General features: G+C 33.7%; 1 protein-coding gene across 2 annotated transcripts in view; it reads right to left on the reverse strand.

Annotated features, from left to right (window-relative positions):
• Nucleotides 1–5,687: 5,687 nt before the first annotated feature.
• The window catches only part of LOC145662561 (heme-binding protein 1-like), a 113,915-nt gene continuing 99,295 nt past the window's right edge, over nucleotides 5,688–20,307 (reverse strand). For both annotated transcript variants that reach the window (XM_081728243.1, XM_081728244.1), the window contains 3 exons: nucleotides 18,045–18,214; nucleotides 7,870–7,962; nucleotides 5,688–6,676 (listed from right to left, as the gene is read on the reverse strand). In XM_081728243.1, the coding sequence (XP_081584369.1) occupies nucleotides 6,518–6,676; nucleotides 7,870–7,962; nucleotides 18,045–18,214 (422 nt within the window). In that variant the 3' untranslated portion in view covers nucleotides 5,688–6,517. The remainder of the gene's footprint in view (nucleotides 6,677–7,869; nucleotides 7,963–18,044; nucleotides 18,215–20,307) is intronic.

The raw sequence follows: 20,307 nt of genomic DNA on the forward strand, positions 1-20,307 counted from the left end.
ATCTATTATGAGAATGTAAAATCTACGTTTATTACTGTAGTTTTACAATTAAAATTCGTTGATTCACTTTTGAAATGATGTATATTTTAAAATTTTTATATATGTATATCTTATTTGCATTTTGCCCTTCAATATTTTGAATTTCTACAAGTATGATATGTTATCTACAATATTTGATGCAAAGTTTTCTTGCTGATTAAATGAGAAGTATGAATGTGGTTTTGTTATTAAATGTGGTTTTCTCTTCTTTGTTATTGTCCATACGAGCTCCATCAATTATTAAAGGAAACATAATTAGGCATAATACACTTTATACATCTCTAATAAGAAATTAGAATAAATTATAAATTATGACTCACTATAAAAAAACATAGTTTTCTTGTTGTTATAGAACTAACAATATGTTAGTTCAGATAGAAACACATTAATAAAGCAGATACTATTATAAAGTTTGTTCCATAAATCATATGTATTTGAACAACAATAAATTACAGTAAGATGCATATTTTACAAAAATTAGATTTGTTATATGGTGCAAATAATTAAGTGCTATGTTTTCATTTGTTTAAGCCATTGAATTTTGTAGAAAGAAATTTCTCTCAAGCAAGTGAAGAGAAATTAAAGCTACAGTATGAATCATCATATATTAATAAACTAAGATGAAGAAAAAAAAGCAGGATAGCAGGATGCTAGTTATGGTTGTTTGTAGACAGGATTTGTTTATTTCTTGGCTAAATGTCCATGAAAGTTACAAGTAGATATTTTTAAAAGTGACATTGACATGATCTCACTACATTTTATGAGTGTTGGTTATAGCTACCTATAAATTTGCTGAAGCGCTTTGACGTACTGTTTAATTTATTATGGTAACCTGTTTTTTTTAATGAGTATGACGTATATATATATATATATATATATATATATATATATATATATGGTGGCAGTAATAATTACACCTATCATATCATGGCACAATTATCGTTATTTCAAATTTAATAAATTAACATCATACTTACGATTTTCTTTATTTTAGTAAATATATTTATTATATATTAAATATGTTAAATTATTTGTAAGATATTATTCGTTTAATGTTTAAGGTCTGTTTTCAGAACGAAAATATCGTAAACAAGTTGAAATGGATAGTTTGATCGGGAGACATAACCACGTAAGTCATAACTGCAGATCGAACCTGGGGCATTTAAGAATATGTCTTTTAAATAAAATACTATTTATGTTTTCTACACAGAATTATCAACATTAAGTATAAAGTTACAGAAAAGAGTACCTGAGGAGCAACAATTCAATTTGCCCCTGAATCGCCAAAGAAATACCGGTAGTCAGTGTGTGAATTCTGACACTCTTTATTTGTAAAGTAGCAGATCATAAAGAAATGATAGCTAGTATTTTAAATAAGAATATATTACGAAGCAACAGCGTCTGTGTTACGTTCAAATAGATTGAACACAAATATAATTTTTACCATTCAGGTTGGATCAAAATTCCTTAATGCTGGGGCCATTCATATTAAGTACAAGATTCCAATTCATAAGGAATTTATTATAATTACTTTTAATTCATCCAAACAAACTAAAAAAAAATAGAACAACTAACAGATAAAAATTGGAAATGTTAGTGTCAAAAAACGTTAGGTTCTATATTTGTATTTCTAGTCGCCATGGCATCCAGAATTCTTCAAGAACTGACTTAGGATTCGAGAAGATAATTTGAAGTTTTTGATTTAGCGTTTTAGAAATAACGAAACAAATGTGATGATGATTTGACACGGACTTGACGTTATTAAGTTATTTAGGACAGATTTTATGAGGGTTTACTTAACTCCAGTGAAATCAAATTTGCACACACAATGTCTTAGAAACAATAAAAAGGTCGTTTATGCTTGAGATAGGTCTCATAAACCTTATCCTTCCCGTGCGAAGGACGGAACTTCCAGTAGTCTATCTATAAATGTTTTATTTCACATTTTGGAAATCTTTTGAGTTGATTCTTATGGGAAAAAGTCTAGTAATACACTTGTTTTATTAGCTGGTAAATGAGTGGAATAATTATGTATGTAGTACAATACTTTGTGCAAAACGTACATTATTTCACTGTTAAAAATATGTTCTTTTTGTTTGCAAAACATATTGTTGACTCTTAATGTGCTATAAATTTAAGAGAAAACATTGGGATGACGTACTTTGTAAAAGAAAATACGTAATTATAAATCATTAACTTTAAGTATTATGAAGTAATTATATACTTTTTTGTTACTATGGAAGACATCTTAAAATCCAAATATTTTATGACATATTCAGGAGTTTCGGAAAGAACAAAATAGCAGGAAAGTATACTAAAGATAATCTATGGTTCTAAAATATATATGACATCTAAAATAGATGCAAATTAAAACTATGGTACAATGAATGTTCCTCTGTAATGTGTACAACGCAGGATCCTCTGTAAAGTATTTTGCCTATAATTATATTGCTAGGAGTCAGAAATGAAATTTTTGTTAGAAATCATAGGATAGTGAATCATTAACACACAGGATATTCGAACATTGTAGCTTAGACACAGCACAATAAAATGTTATTACCGTAATATTAAATGAAATGGTATTATCACCAGTTATAACCTAGTTCGAAAATTCTGGTAATCAATTTCTATTTATAAAGTTCTGCATGCTTATCCACAAGCAAGCGTAAATCGAATAATTGAAAGTCTTCGTTGTATGTTTCTTAATTTAAAGTTAAAAAAAGAGTATATTGCTGTACAAATGGTTGTGAGAATACGGCCTTTTAAAGAGGAAAGAGTGGCCAGAGCTTTTGAATTCATGCATTAGTACACTAAAACTAGCAAATACAAAGAGTACATGTATTAGGCGTGTAACCTACTCACAATGTAAAACTTTTTTTACACTAGCTAAATAATTTCCCAGTGTCATATTATTTGAATATATTAAATATTATTTGAAATTGAATTTTGTACGGTTCGTACTACACCAAGCTTAATTATTTTGTAATTTAAATTAAAAATTCACTTTCATGTAGATCCAGGAATGATGTATTCAAAACAAAATAAGTTACAACAGTTTGCACATATCACACAGACCCCTCTTCTGCTTCAATGTAACATTGGTGAATTTATTTTATCTTGCACCCTACGCTCCCTAGACAAAAAAAGTTACGACATCCCTCGTTAACAAATTATCTTCACCAGCTCTTCTCTCTTATATCAAGGAACAAAAATGTTAATATTAAGGATAGTTACAGAAATATACGATTTCTATGTATTTATAATATTTTTTAAAAAGTTAACTCTGTCTCTTGTTTGTTGGTTGTACATATCATATATTTATTTATTTACGCATTCAGAAGTTCTTGTGACGATGTACAACAACGATATTTTAACAAAATTAAATGTAATTTTTTGTGTGTGTCTATTTTTTAAAAAAAATAATAAAAATATTTTATTGTTTCTTAGGTTATTGTTATTTTTGATATTTACTTTTTTCCACCCACGATCTTATCTTCAATCTTTATCACAATCATAATCCTGATTAGGCTTAAATTACCCAATAGATTGCAAAAGTAGTAGATCATATTGTTTTCGTATAATTATAAACACGTTTATCTTCTACACAAAAAAGTTTTAATTAGGAATAGGAATTGTGGAACCAATTCGTTTAATATATAATTTTGTAGTCGTCAAAATCATTGCGAATTACACAGTAATTATTAGTTTCCATAAATACAATGTTCCAAATTGTTATACGTTATTTGTTAAAATATACTTCGCTAGATCATAACAACATATTAGGATATGACGATATCACTTTCTCAACCTATAAGTTCAATAGGCCTTTTTGCCTGAATCACGTTGATACGTAATTCAGAAGGAAATGTCGAGGACTTAAGGAGAAGAGAAAGAATTACAGATTTTTACTAGGATTGAATTTGTTTAATTTATTGCTCTTTTTCATCACAGGTACGATGTTAAGCCATGCATCTATCTTTCAAATCGGAGTTCGAATCATATATGCTTCCAACACGAAATTTTTGGAGATGGAAATTGATGTCGGGCAGAAAATGTTTCGTGAATTTGGTAGCAACCAAGTAGAGGAGAGAAAAAGAAAAACAATTGTCTGATGTGGAAAAATAGTTTGAATTAGTTATGAAATATGTTGATAGGAGTTCAGCGGCGACAGTGATAGTGTTAACATCCCCTGGTGTGTGATGCAGAAGAGGAAGGGGATTAAGTGAAAAGTGCACGTCATACATTCATTCCACACATTTACATTTACTCACAAATACATATACAATCACGCACAATGACTCTATTCATCTATATTTCATTTAATTTTCACTTTTTCCCAATTTTACACCCTGACTAACTGGGTAGTTGGCCCTCTTCGTCCCGCTGGACCCCCTTCCAGATTTTGACTTCAATTCATTTCTATTTTGACAATTTTACAATTACCCTGACTTTGACATATTTTTTTAAAATATATATTACATGCATCCACTGAAATCTAATTTTAACTGCTATCAATTTCTCTACACTATAATTCAGGCACTTTGACTTTACTGTCGGCCAACCATTGCAAATGGCGATGTCCGCCATTTGTAAAATGTTGTACACTTTATTATTAAATAAGTCAATATTTCTGCATTTATAGCACACTTGACCTTAGTTGTTGGTGCACCTAATTATTAAACACTATTAATGGTGACGAAGACCAGACAAGACAAATATGTAGATAGATGAACATTCGTCCAGTGCGTCATCGTCGGACTAAAATATAGAAATAATAGTTGTTGATGGTAACAAATACTTCCAGAAGTTGTGAACAGTATCCATTGTATTCAGGTTGTAGTCCGAGTGGGAGCACGGAACAGATTAGTTACGCTGGTAGGAATTGACCATCTGTCTATGTTACATCCTGCGTAGTTTTTAATAAAGTATTATCCTCTTGGTGTATTTTCTGGTGCAATTTGATCAAATTTAGATTACGACGGTAACTTTCAAGCGGTAGTAAGCATTTTTTTTTTTTTTTTGGTATTTACCGGTGAATTTAATCTGGTAGTAACAGTAATTTGGTAGCACAGGATTACGTGCAAACAGAATACGTATGCTATCCATTGCTGAACTTTTATAAATTTATTTATATGCTTGTAATCAAAAAGTAAGCTTGTGTTTGTGGAGAAAACTGCGAGAAATACTCACCGAACATAGATAGCCTTTATATACACACAATACATTCCACTTCTAATGGTTTTTAGAGGCAAGACGAAAAGAGCGCAACTTGGGGATTTGAAGCATTGAAGCCTATAATTTTGTTTTGTTTCACGGCTCACTCCAGTGCTATATTTTAATCTAAATAACATCAAAAAATCACAGAGCATAGATAATATGTGCAAATAGTCTAAGAAATTAAATGCAATACTTACATTTGTGTTTTACGTCCATGTAGAGCACCGAGGTTATCATTTAGTAGTATGTTTATTAACGTTATTAACATTTGATTCAATTACTACATGCTTCATTCGGTCATACTTCAGTACGTAATTTCCTTAATAGGCATAGCCTATATATTATTGGAATAAAAACTACGAAGAAGGTCCTTTATTTTGTATTAAGAGTATCAAATCACTACAAATTGAAAGAAGGCTCAGAATGCATTTTAATATCTATCTTTATTAAGCACATACATACCAGAGGTTAGAATTTGAACTCAACATCTTTATAGTTAAATAATCAAAAAATAATAATTTAATAGTTATCTTTACCGGAACTAAATAATAGCTTTCTCTCAAAATTATTTTCGTTAGTTACAACAGAAGCCTTTTTCCTGACTTTTCTACTTCGTCTTTCCTCAGACTATTTCTTCGTTGTTGTTTGCCCAATATCATCATTCTCTCTATCAATTTATAGGCCATAACAGCTAGTCTTCCTAGTAGTAGTATAGCGAGTATGCGTGTAATCCAAGCATCCCGTAAAGAATGTGTTGCAAAAATAGAAAGTTACTAATAGAGCAAGAGTTCTCAATGCATTAAGGGAATATTTTTGCGAAGAACCACTTATAGCCAAGACGTTACATGTATGAAGCAATGTTTGTATGTGGTGAACTCCTTCAACTTCATTTGTAACAACTAGTAGCAATGTAGTATGATGAAAATCTTTTACAAGGAAATGAAGAGATAATTAGTGCGGAAATTTCAATATATGAACAATAATATTTCTAAACTTAACCTACACACTGCCTATATAATCCATCCTATATTGTATTGTTATATATTGAGTTTTATTTTCAATGAATTTAGTCCAATGAAGACAACGAATTATTACTATGGAATCGAATAGTAAAAGAATAATACCAAACACTCATGCTCTGAACGGGCTTCGAACTACCTTTGAAAAAATTACTTTCACATGCCTTATAGAGAGTAATGATATTTATTATGATCTTTTCCGTGTACATTTTTCCACATCTTTTTTTTTTTTTTTTTTTTTTTCATGTGTTCCTTGAGTCTTTATCACAGTTCTCAGCAACAATCCATATTTCGTTCTGCCTCCCATAGAAACGAACAATGTAGTCATATACAACGACAAAATATTCATTTTGCCTGAAACATAGACCAAACTGCTGTAACTTACGAGTAAACGCTGCAACCTACAAACAGAATGAGAAAATACATTAATGGAATAATTGCTTATTATCACACTCAATCGTTAGATAATAATAATAATAATAATAATAATAATAATAATATATATATATATATATATATATATATATATATATATATATATATATATATATATATATATATATATATATATATAAAATATATACACAAATACATGACTATATTCTGGTTACTCAAATAATTTATGAATTGTTCCGATTAAAATAGGCAAATAAACTAGTTAATGCAGCATGTAATCTCATGTTTAAAAAAAATCAAGAGAGAATGATCATGAATGACCATTTCTACTATTATTCGAAGTTTAATTATTATTGTACACTTTGTTTATGTTTACATTGCCATACATACTATAAGCAAAGCTATAATAGGAAAACAAGGAAATGGAAAGGGAGAACGAAAAGAAATATGAATTAATAAATAACATTGTGTCTGTAGCGAAGAATATTAAACGATGCAGCCACTTTACTTTATTCGCCTGAGTATACGTACTACTCGAATATAATATCGCTAAGTTTTGAAAATGATTTTAATAGAAAAATAAACTACCCAGTATAAAATGTTACACATACTTAAAAGAACATTATTCAATAAAAAAAACTTACAAATTTGAAGCTCTTTTTAGCTCCCAGCGTAAGCAAACGACCTTTAAGCACATTAAAGAATAATAGAAAATGGAAGTGAGCTAACATTGTCCGAAATTGAGATAATACTGTCTCGCTACAAAATAATTGCCTTAAAAAGTATCTGTCTGTAGTAGCACTTCTTGTTTATATCAGTTATTAAAGGCTTATATAAATTTCAACTTCAATATATTATCCACATGGAAGCACACTTCAAGCCTCCACGTATTTCTCCTTTTCGACTAACTATATAGTCTTCAATCTTCTATATGAGCTGCAAGAAATCAGAGGAAGCTAGTAACTACCACTCGACATAAAAGCGACAACTGACAGCTGCTAATTAATGTTCAGAATTTCTTAGTTCAGAGAACTTGAAAACTAATTTCGATGAGCCAAAAAATATTTTTTAATTGCGTTACAGTATATTTATATTTCAAAATGGAGTTCGGCAAAGAGATTCCTTAATTTTAACCCGAAATCTGAAAGTAAACTTTCTACTAGATGGTTAGTAAACTAAATAATTACGAAATACTTGCCTCTTTCTCTACGCGAGAGGGATCCATCAAATAACCTCCAACTGTATGAACGTACACGATCAAATCATTTAAAGACAATATTTGAATTGCTGGCTGAAATGAAAATGAGAGAGACGGAATAAGTACAGAGGAAACTTTTGATCAAATGTTTGGATTATACGGTATATTCCAGATAATTTTCAGGAAGATATTTATAATTAATTAAATTAACCTTTCGGTGTTGCATCTGTGTTTTATTTATTTAAAAGATCAGTTCAAATAAATCAAACACGGATGGAACACCAAACACTTAATTTAGTTAATGTTTTATTTATTTAATTTAATTAAAGTAAAATAGTAATATATCGCAAACACTAAAACATCATACAATCTGCTAACAAAATTTCAAAAACATGAACTTGCAATAATGTTCTTAGTATTGTGAAAAAAAAAAGATGTGAAAGAGTGTGATAAGATTTACAGTGACCTCACCAAACGTAAGAGCGTCTGGTACATCGTTCTGTCATCAAGGAAGAACTATCTGTGCTTTTTTTTTTCTTGGAGAAGAACAGAAATAGAAACACGTGGAAAGTCTGTAGAAAACAAGAGAAAATCTTTCTAAAGTTAGAAAGAACTTTTCTTCATGTCGACGCAGTCAGACGCAGAATGATAAACTAGGGACCTACTTTCTTCTGAATTCTTGAAGATTGACGAGCAACCAACTCGTGCCAAAGGGGAGAGTTCTCCTTCTTCCAGTTCCTGGCCTGTGACATATTCGGTTGCTAAGATGGAAACAACTCAAGGAGACAGCATTAGAAGTTTCCATAAGAAGACATAAAGGGGTCGCTACTATTTATTTTATACAGTATATCTCTAAATATACTGTACTCAAAAGAAGAAGTCCTGACTGACTGACTGGCTAGTAAACACTCAGGCCAAACTGCTTAAGGTAGAAATTTGAAACTTGGACAGATATCACTAATGAAGGATTTTTGGAAATTCGACGAGGAAAGGGAGAAAATGTGGATGACACGCCCACCCATTAAGATAAGAGACAAAAAATGTAGAATTTCGACTTTTCATTTAAAAGAATTAGATACATGCTTTTAGCGTTTTTTTTTTTAATATTTTATTTAGAAGCGAAGAAAAGATGTGGCAAGAAACGGGAATGGGTATTGCAATTATTATAATTAAGATGACTATATCTCAAAATCCATTGAGATTCAGTATTTAGACTTTTCATTTAAATTAATAAAACAGGTGGTTAAGCGTTTCTTGATAATTTATCTACAAGGAAGGCAAAGAAGTTGAAAATTTTTGCCGATAATGCACGAAGTGTGCCACGAACGACAACATAGCTGAGGGTATAAAAATGCAGATTCGCCTCTTGCGAAAAATAACGATTTCTACTATCTGTATTTATCTATGTATCTATACCTATATGTACGAGGATCATTCAATAAGTAAAGAGACAAAGCCTATATTTTTAACACTATTTTTTTTTTTTTTTTTGTTTCAGGGGTGTTAGCTGGCAACCTTGGGATATGCTCTGATCTGCTGTTTCGTAATTTTATGTCAACATAACTTCAAAAATATCAATTCATCATGGCAAGTCCTCTAGAAGATTGCACCTTAGAAGAACAGCGCTCAGTCATTAGGTTTTTAGTCGCAGAAGATGTAAAACCAAGTGAAATTTTTTCTCGAATGTTGAGACAGTACGGTAACAGTTGTATGAACCGTGCGAATGTGTACAAGTGGGTTGATCAGTTTAAAAGTGGCCGAACAAGTGTAGGTGATGAACCCCGATGTGGACGTCCAGTGGTAGTTTCTGGTTCTTCGTTGGAATCGAGGATTGACGGACTTATTCGTGATAACAGAAGAATTACTGTTGAAATGATAGCTGAGGAAGGTCAAGTAAGTGTTGGAACTGTTCACAATGTCATTAGAAACATTTTAAAGTACAGAAAAACGTGTACCAGATGGGTTCCCAGACAGCTTACTGACGCTCATAAAGAATCAAGGCTTTCCATTTGTCAAGCCTTAACGCAACGAAGTTTGATTGAAGGAGACGCTTTTTTTGAAAGAATAGTGACTTGCGACGATGCCTGGATCCATCACTACGACCCTGAGACCAAAAGGCAGAGTATGGAGTGGAAACACACTAGCTCTCCAGTTCGCAAAAAATTCAAGGTTCAACCTTCCGCTGGTAAAGTGCTGCTGACCATCTCTTGGGACTCACAGAGACCAATCTATTGCGATTTCCTTGAAGATCAGCGAACTATCAATAGCCTATACTATTCTGAGATGCTAGAACACAAAGTTAAACCAGCTATTAGGAGCAAACGCCGTGGACTTTTGTCAAAAGGAGTCATTCTTCAGCACGATAACGCCCGCCCTCATACAGCCCAGCTGACCCGAGATAAGCTTCAAGAATTGGGTTGGGAGGTCTTACCTCATCCTGCCTACAGCCCAGACCTCGCCCCATCTGATTTGTACCTGTTTGGACCACTCAAAGACGCCCTACGTGGAAAAAGATTTGCTAACAATGAGGAAGTTAAGGCAGCGGTGCAAAGGTGGCTTCGGGGTAAATCGAAAGATTTCTTCGTCAAGGGAATTAGGAAGCTGCAAGAAAGATGGGACAAATGCATAACTGTAAAGGGGGATTATATTGAAAAATAGCATTAATTTTGAAAGATTGAAATAAATCTTTATTGAGCTATAGCAATTTGTCTCTTTACTTATTGAATGCCCTCGTATATCTGTTACATTATAACGGGAAAACGGCTGAATCATTCAATATGAAGTTTTGAACGTAGGTTCTACTTACCTTCAACTGGATTACTATCATGTCATTTTTAAAAATTTTATCTTAAGAGAGGGGTTTCAAATCTATGCCAAAAATGGAAAATCTCGGGAACCCAGGTTGGAAACATGAAACTCGATATAAAATATCCTAATTTAAAATAAGCGGATCGTACATGCCAGAGAGTTTTCAAAAATTCTGTCTCTAAGGGAGAAAGGGAGTAATTTCTATATTTTTTCCCCTCTACATTCAGATCTACGTTGTCTGTCTATGCGGAAAAATGGGCACACTGTTTAAAATGAAATTTTTGACCACAGTTAGCACTATCCTTGGGTAGTGATTTTATCATATTATTTTGCTTAACATCCTTAAGAGGCTAGAAAGATTCAAATTTCATTCCAACACCAAAATATTTCAGTAGCCCTCAAGTTAGAGATATTAAACTTTTACATAAACTTCTTACTAAGTACATGTGAGCACATATCCTAGCGTTTCTGGAAATTCTATCTTTAAAGGGGGAGGGGCAATTTCAATTTGTTTTCTCAATGTATAAAATGACTTCGAGACTGTCTCATTGCGAGGAAATAGGTGAACTATTTGAGAATGAATTTTCGAATATAGCTAACACTTGTATAGGTCGGCGTATTCTAAAGGAGAGGGGAGAGAAGAACTAAAAATGTACTCCAAAAATAGAGAATTTGGCGAATCTCTCATGTTAGAGAAATTAAACTTGAAATACAAACTCTTTTCAAACAAGTGCCATCACTTTCGAAAACTCCACTTCTAAGAAGACGGGTTGGGGAATGGGAACGATATCGAGGTTGTCTTTCATACCATCATTGGAAAATGAGTGAACCGCTTAAAATTGACTTCTATAGCAAGTGCGTATAGTAAGGGGAAAGGAGGCTTAAAAACGCACGCCAAAAATACAGTTTCTCACAAATTCTCATCTTAGCGAGATGAAACTGGATATAAATTCCTTATTACAAATGTGTGACCAGCTACTCGATCGAATTCGAAAATTCAGATTTTAGGGTGGAAAAAGGAGGTAATTTCCAAAAAAACTTAATTTCTTATTTTGTGTTGTTAAATAGCCAAATTAAGGAAAGGTTTCGGCCGTGCGGTGACTTTTTTTTAAATACAATTAGTTAGCTCTAGGGATGGTATCGAGACGAGACGAGACGAGACTTTGTACAGTCTCGGTCTCGTCTCGGTTGGTAAGTAGCGGTCTCGGTCTCGATCTCGTCTCGAGTCAAAAATCGCCGTCTCGGTCTCGGTCTCGTCTCGGTCAACAGATGCTTGTCTCGATCTCGGTCTCGGTCTCGAAGGCCAAGTCTCGGTCTCGTCTCGGGTCTCGTCTCGAAAGTCTCGAAATAAATAGTATGAAATTAAAATTGTGAAAGTAATATTATCGTACAGTCTGTCGTTTCCGGTGTCTTTCTTTGTCCCGGCAAAAACAAGTGTTTGTTAACTTTCTAGTTTTCTTTTGTATTAATTTTCGTAGTTTTGCTGCAATATGAAGGATCAAATTTGTTTTTCGCTGTACGAATTTCGTTAAATTTTGGATGTGTTTTTACCCTGCCTTACCTAGTAAAAGTTATATATATATATATATATATATATATATATATATATATATACATTAACTTTAGAGGTAGACTATGCTAAGTCACTCTTTGGTCGAAATTGAGTTAAGAATACTTTTTAATAGACTATGTTCTTTCTAATGGTGTAACAATGTGTCTAAAAGCATCCTATTACTTTGTAACTAGTTAATATAGTTTAAAAACAGTACTATAGGTCTTACTTAAGGAACTGGTTTTTCGCTTCTCTTGTAAAATTACGAAATTATGAGTTGGTTTAGTTTGTCTCTGAGGTCCAGATATAATAAAATCGTAGCCATAATCATAATCAACCATTGCCAATCAACTGCTGGATGAAGGTATTTCCAAGTCTTCTCCACAAATATCTATCTTCAACAATTCTTTTTCAGGTTACTCCCCAGTTGTTTTTGATTTCGTCAAACCTTCTTGTATAAGGACGTTTCCTAGGCTGTTTTTATCTCGTGGTATCCTGTCTAGAATTGTATTTGTTCATCGATCGTAATTTGTTGCAATATGTCCAGCATATTTTCCAGCCCATGTTAAAAATTATTCAATTAGTACCAGTCATTAGTTGCCAAATAATTAATTTCTACTGTATATATTTGGCCTACAAATAGTTCAAATCCGCTACTTTTGGAGCACAGACACGCCACGTTTTGATATTCGAATCTGGCAACACCGACTCAATGATTTAAATCAACACAATGTGAGGACCTTCATTTGGTCCAGCGGCTAGCACGCTTGACTTCGGTTCGCATAGTCCCGAATTCGATTTCCGGTGGGGTACAGTTGAACGACCGAAGTGGTTCGGATTCCATTATAATCATAAGTTCCACGTCTCCTTTAGCCACCCTAGTATAATCATGGGACGTTAAACTAAAACAAACCAAACCAAAAATCAACACAATGTGTATTACTAACTGTAAGTCCTTGAATAATTGCATATAGCTATATGGTATGGATGGAGTTTGAGAGGTGGTCGGTGGTCAAACTAAAACAAGTGAAATGTAACTAGGGGGTATTTAGAACTTTTAATTAAGCATGGTTTTGGTACATAAGGCCTAAGGCTTAGTGGAACAAATAGTGTTACTGGAAAGTTATCAGTTACATTTAATTTCAGTTACAATTTGCATTTACATGTATTGCTGGAACGAAAACTTTGACATTAACATTATAAATAGCCCAAAGACTATGAAAAACGTTGTCTTTTGAAACCATTCTTGCACCATAAAGCAATTAAGAGTTATTAAAATATTTTGCAGCTTAGTTACGTTCTTTGCACAATATTTAGAATAATATTTAGCAATTTATTTAAGTTGGCAACTGCTTAAAATAATGGAACTGCAACTTGTTGTAATTAAAATAACCAAAAACTATTGTTATAATGATATAGAAGCAAACTAAAACAACAATCATTATAAAAACTTAACACAAATACGTTATTTTAAGCAATAAAACAATCACTATCCATGTGTTTGGTATCTCTGAAACGGTTTGAAATAATTCTTGTAAATGACATTATGATCACTTAAGTCTTTTGGAAGCATCTACATGATGAGACAGGATATAAATCAGCACGTTTTCGAAGTAAAGTCTAGAAAAAGTTAATTCTTTTTCATTTCTTGTAACTTTGTTTCTTCCTTCATTCGAAATACATTATACCATGATCATAGTATTTGACGTTAAGATACAAATGATGCGCATTGCACCGTCTATACTAGAGATCTCCAAAATGTTGATGTTAGTGATACTGTATTGTCCTTTATTACACTGAATAATGTATGTGGTATTGTGGTTTTATTTAATATCTAAATTAGAAATAGGTAATACCTTACATAGTGCAATTTTAGAAAATACAACTTTATTTTGCGTTGGTAACACTGCTTGTTTATAGAGGCGCGGATCCAAGGGAAGGGCTATAGGGGCTATATACCCCCTTAACGCTCAGGTATACACTGAATAAAATGAGCTTCAAACCTGCTTTACACTGGATAAAGAGGCAAAGTATTGTTTAGCCCCTCCCTTGATCATATCCTGGATACGCGGCTGTATATATATATATATATATATATATATATATATATATATATATATATATATATATATATATATATATATATATATATATATATATATATATATATATATATATATGTGTGTGTGTGTGTGTGTGTGTGTGTGTGTGTTACATACAGGGTGGCCCATTTTAATCTTTCCACGGAAATATCTAGAAAACGGTTGAACATAAATGAACTGAACAAAAACTCAAATAGGAAATACTATAGGGCTAATCGAATGGTGATGTCATGGTGTCCCCCAGGGCCGCACTTCAAGGGCGCCCGTGGCCCAACTTTAAAATTTTAAATGGAAACATGGGGCGAGTGACACCTCGTTCGATAGATCGTTAAAAACTGAAAAGGAATGTGGCAAAATATTTTTCATATCAGTCACCGTTTTCAAAAAGGCAGCCAAGATAATTATGTTACCTGTATCAGTTAATTGTCCAGATTATGAACAATATGAAAACGGTTGGAGACAAATGAACAGGATAAAACTCGTATAGAAAATCGCAGAAGGTATTTATCATTCCACGCCTCGAGAATAATCCAACGGAGAAAAGGATTATTAAAGTATAAGTGAGATAATGCTAAAGAGGAAATCTAATTCTTAAAAGATTATCTTTCCGATCTCCCTCCGTAAGTGGGTGAAGCGAAAATAAATGGTAAAATCTCAAATGAGAATCCCACTTTTACTTGCAATAGGTATGGTTTGTCTGAAACACTTGGGTGTACAAATGACTGGTACTGTAATGAAGTAATGAACCAATATTGTACAGACGACTTTTGAGCAAAACCAACATTTGTATACGTTGTTCTAAAATTGCATTGTTCAACAAATTGGTTTCGCATTTCAGTTGATTCATTTTTACAGAAATCATTGCCTGCAATAAAAATAGAAAGTAATATTTAACAAGAATGTTACCTACTTTTTTCTATTACAGATAAATATCTGTTATAAAATCACATTTCAGATAATTTTGTTGTGTAGATACAATTTGCAAAAACTAAGGTTCTCATTTGCAATTTCACCGTTTCTTCCCGTCCCGCTTCACCCACTTATGGGGGACGTTGGAACGATGATTTTCTAGGAACTAGATTTCCTCTTGTGCATTATGGCTCATTTACTCTAAGCATCTTCTCCTCTGTTGCAACATTTTCGAGTCATGGAATGGTAAATACCCTCTGTGATTTCCTATAGGAGATTTATTCTGTTTATCCGTTATTATCTTCAACCGTTTTCATATTAGTGGTACTGGACGTTTTATCTGATACAGGCACCATGTCTTGGCGGCCATTTTGAAAACGGTGACCCATATGAAGAATCTTTTGCCACAACGCTGTTTAGTGTATGAAGATCTATCGAACGAGGTATCACTTGACCCATATTTTCTAAGTTGGGCCTGGGCCCCCATGAAAGCCGGCCCTGGGGGGCACCGCGACATCATTCGATTTGTCCTGTGGATTTAATATTTGAATTTTTGTTTCGTTCATTTATGTTCAACCGTTTTCATATTAGTGCTACTGGACGTTCATCTGATGCAGGTAACATGTCTTGCGGGCTATTTTGAATACGGTGACCGATATGAAAAATCTGTTGCCAAATCGCTTTTTAGTTTTTAAAGACCTATCGAACGAGCTGTCACTCGACCCATGTTTCAATTTAAGATTTTAAAGTTGGGCCCCTTGAAAAGCGGCCCTGGGGGTACCGTGACATCGCCGTTTGATCTGCCCCATGGTATTTCTTATTTTAGTTTTTGTTCAGTTCATTTATATTCAACCGTTTTCGAGATGTTTCCGTGGAAGATTAAAATGGGCCACCCTATATAGATAGATAGATAGATAGATAGATAGATAGATAGATAGATAGATAGATAGAGAGAGAGAGAGAGAGAGAGAGAGAGAGAGAGGGAGAGACAGAGAGAAGATTATATACAACAGCAGTGGATTTTGTTTCGGGAGAGGCTTGAGGAACAGGTAACAAACATTTGTGTTGTACGTGCAATGCAAAAAAATGATTACAAATTTATTTCGTGAAGGGCTTGAGCCCGATACCTACCCCCTAAATACGACACTGTACATCAGTCAACCGTTCCCATATTATCTCATACAGCAACGAAACAAATTTTAAGTAAAGGCTAAATAACTATCAATATTCGAGACGAGACCGAGACTTTCGAGACTGACCATGGTCTCGTCTCGGTCTCGTCTCGATTTATAGAGGTCTGTCTCGGTCTCGGTCTCATCTCGGTATGTAAAAGCCCGTCTCGGTCTCGCTCTCGTCTCGATATATAAAAGTCCGTCTCGGTCTCGGTACCATCCCTAGTTAGCTCGCTCGACCTTTTCTTTTCTTTTTTTTTTTATCTTTTAACTATGATTGAAGCTCGAAGGATATAGAACAAACAAAAAAGCAAATTTCTACGATTTTCTCCTTCTTTATAGAAATTTCTTACTTTGTTCTGACTTCTTGTAGAATTGTTATTTTATAACACAAATTTTCGTCACGATATTAACCTCCCACGAAAACCACATGATTCTGTCGTGATAAAAAAAGAGTTTAAATGCGGGAATACATATTTTGACAATTTGAAATGAATTACAAAGTTAGGTTGACTGTTAACTTGTCATTATTATCCAATCAAAAGTTACTATATTATATAGGGTGTCTCAAAACAACACCGACAACATTTGGGAGATGATTCCTACACCAAGATAAGACAAAAAGTATAAACCAACGTAGGTGCACAAATGCTTCTTTTCGGAGTTATAGGTGCCAAAAACATGAAAAAAATGAACTTTAAGGGTCCATAGCTCCAAAACTATGGGACCTACCGTAGTCGGGTCAAGACTTCACTTAGGAACTAGCATGTGCTCTATCCAAATATTCGAGTTTCAGAATCCTGCAATACTTCAGTAATAAGTTCTAGAAGTAGTTGGTGAATACTTCAGAATATATGCCCTCCCTCCATAAAAATTGTTGCCTGAGTACAACAGGATTCTGAAACATTAGTTTTTGGATAGCGTACATATTGGTTCCTAAGTGAAATCTTGACGTGATTACGACAGGTCCCATAGTTCTCTAGCTATGCTTTAAAGTTCATTTTTCATGTTTCTGGGGGCCTGTAACTCCCAAAGGAAGCATTTGTGCACCCAGGTTGGTCTATACATTTTGTCTTATCTTGGTGTCAGGAATCACCTCCTAAACGTTGTTGGTGTTGTGTTGAAACACCCTGTATAGTTTGATCAGTACATATTAGAAGTTTATTAATTACTTTCTGATGGATCTCGCTTCCATTCTTCCATTTATTCAGAGTAGAAATATGCATTTAGTGCTTATTAATCTACCTTTTTCCCTCTTTTTCTTACCACTGCAGCTTCTATTTAATATTATTATATACTGTATTATGGTTATTATTACGATGAACATTGTCTCGATTTGACATTATGGAAAGTAGGTGTGCGCAGTTTCGCCACGCTAAGCTTTGAATTGTGAAACCCTGAACTTTGATATGATAAATATAATACAGTAGTTGCATTAGGCAGCTTCATATGTCTGTTATGTATGATAAACATGTTTGGTCTTTAGACCAAGAACAAATGCCTTTCAAACCTGAAAAACGAAAAACCTTGCATGTAGCAAAATTGCCCGACACTGTGTAGGTAACTTCGCCAATTAACTATATATTAATGCAAGCGAATACAGAGATTCAAAGACACAACTTATGCACTTACAGCTAGAGATCCCGTTGTAGGCGGATTTGAGTGCAGCCTCTCAGGTAGGTACAGAAGCACCGTGATATTATGACGACAAGTGTTATTCCTGTTATCCCTGTTTGACTCATTCACATGGATAACTCCAATTGGTCTTGTTGCTTCCAACACTTCCAAATGAGAATTTACACCTGCGAAAACGTAACACAAATTAGACTGTGTAGCGTTATAATGAGTAAAATCTTCCAGAAATATTAGATAGAAACAAAATGTGACATAACTTTAAGTAAAAATAAATTAATAAACATTTAAAATTTTGTAGATATTGGAGCCCTATCGTTTATTCTTTGAGCTTAAAAGGGCAAGTTGATATTTATAAAGTTATTTAATAGGATAATTCGAAAGTTCAAACGTATTCTGTACCCTAAGAGACAGATATATATATATATATATATATATATATATATATATATATATATATATATATATATATATATATATATAAGGAAAGAAACGGAGGAGAAGTTAACATTTTCCTTGGTTTAATTTTGGACAAAATTCCTCAACAAATAAAACATGCTGCTCCAAGTAATCTGTCCCGAGCAAAATAAAAAGGACGTTCATCTTTTTTGCCTTCGTTGCGGGAAATTCACCTCGAGTACCGATGAAAGAGCATATGATTCGAATACCATTTGCTTATTATAGTCTAAAGCTCCTCCCATACGGTTTTGCTTCTCGTTTATAAACGAGAGGTCAATAAAAGAAAACGTTGCCGATAATTCTGTATCATAGTCGGTCGTAATTTGACAGTAAATTCTATATAAGAACTCGAAGATACTTTTGGCCATGTTTGCTTGAAAGTGATTTTATGGTAGGTATAAATTACTTAATCAACCACTACATCTACTTCCTAATGTGCAGTTTTGAGTCTAGACATTTTTTTTTCGGGGGAGGTGTTTAGAAATACAGGCGTGAATATTTTATAAGCAATATTACGTAATTATTACGTAAAAATATTTTTTCTAAGGACGAACGAAAATGAAATATATCTTTTTTCTATAACACTATGTTGAAAAGTATAAAGCAGAGTATACATAAATACCTGTTTAAATTAATAATAATACAATAGCAGTAACGAAGAACGGTTATCGTATTTTCATATTACTTATTTAAAGCTATACGAGTATTAGCGAGTCACAAGATACAAAATACAAGGAAGAGTCATAGGTCTTGCAATATTTTCACAACCCAAATAGTAGGCGTGTGTGTAGGCCGTGATCGATCGTAAGTAGAAGGTAAAAGTGGCCCAAGAGGTAGTATGGGAAGAGGGCTATTTAACACGGAGGCCACCGCTCCTTCAGTATGTTCGTTCAGTCAGTTTTTAGTGGTAGTGACGATTAGTGCTCAACAACATCTGATATGTGAACTGTTGCTGTATGAGTTCAAATTCGGGCATAACGCTGCGGCAGCAATCTAAAACATTTATCATGCAAATGGGGAAGGTGTAGTGAACCACAGCGCAGCCGAAGATCAGTTCAAGTCCGGCAGCCCCAGGGTAATAGGTTATGATGTAATAAGCCACACCATTTAGAAAAAAGAGAAACGCTCACCAACACACGACTATAGTAAAATCAACTCGACATGTTCCAGTCTACTTTAGTGCATCACCTTTCCGAACGCGGAAAAAAACATTACGCGTTGAGTTCATTTTGAGTTTAACCTCCCCTTTCAGCAACAAGGCTATATAAGACGTGGGCCTACTGATTAACGTGGAATTCGAACCACATGAGCCGGGAATCGAAGCAAGGTCTCCCACGATAAAGGCGTGTACGCTAACCACTTAGCTATCAAGGAGTTCAAAACTATCAAGAGACTCTGCATTGAGTTACATGAGTTGATCTCAGCTCAGGCCCAGAGGAGAGTGAATGTATGTCAATAACTGCTTTAAATTCTGCATGAAGTGCGTTTTCTGAAATAGATTGACACATGCGATGAGAAGTGTGTGTTTTTCAAAATATGAACGTGCAGATACAGTGATTAAACAAGAGCCAACTTCCAGAACCGGTAGTCAACCAGGGTCGTTACGAACAAAAAGACATGCTCTGTGTGTGGTGGAACTACTCGGGGAAATTTTACTCCGACTTCATTCCTAACATTGTACCATCAATCCCGACCTTTATTCCGAACATTTGAAGCAGATGTGTGCTGCATCACGCCACAAAAATCATGCATTCGGTGAACCAAGAGCATGCACTGCGGCAAAGGATAAATTAAATTTACACTC

Source organism: Thermobia domestica, chromosome 10 (assembly GCF_964235325.1).
Source record: "Thermobia domestica chromosome 10, izTheDome1.hap1.1, whole genome shotgun sequence".
NCBI lineage: Eukaryota > Metazoa > Arthropoda > Insecta > Zygentoma > Lepismatidae > Thermobia > Thermobia domestica.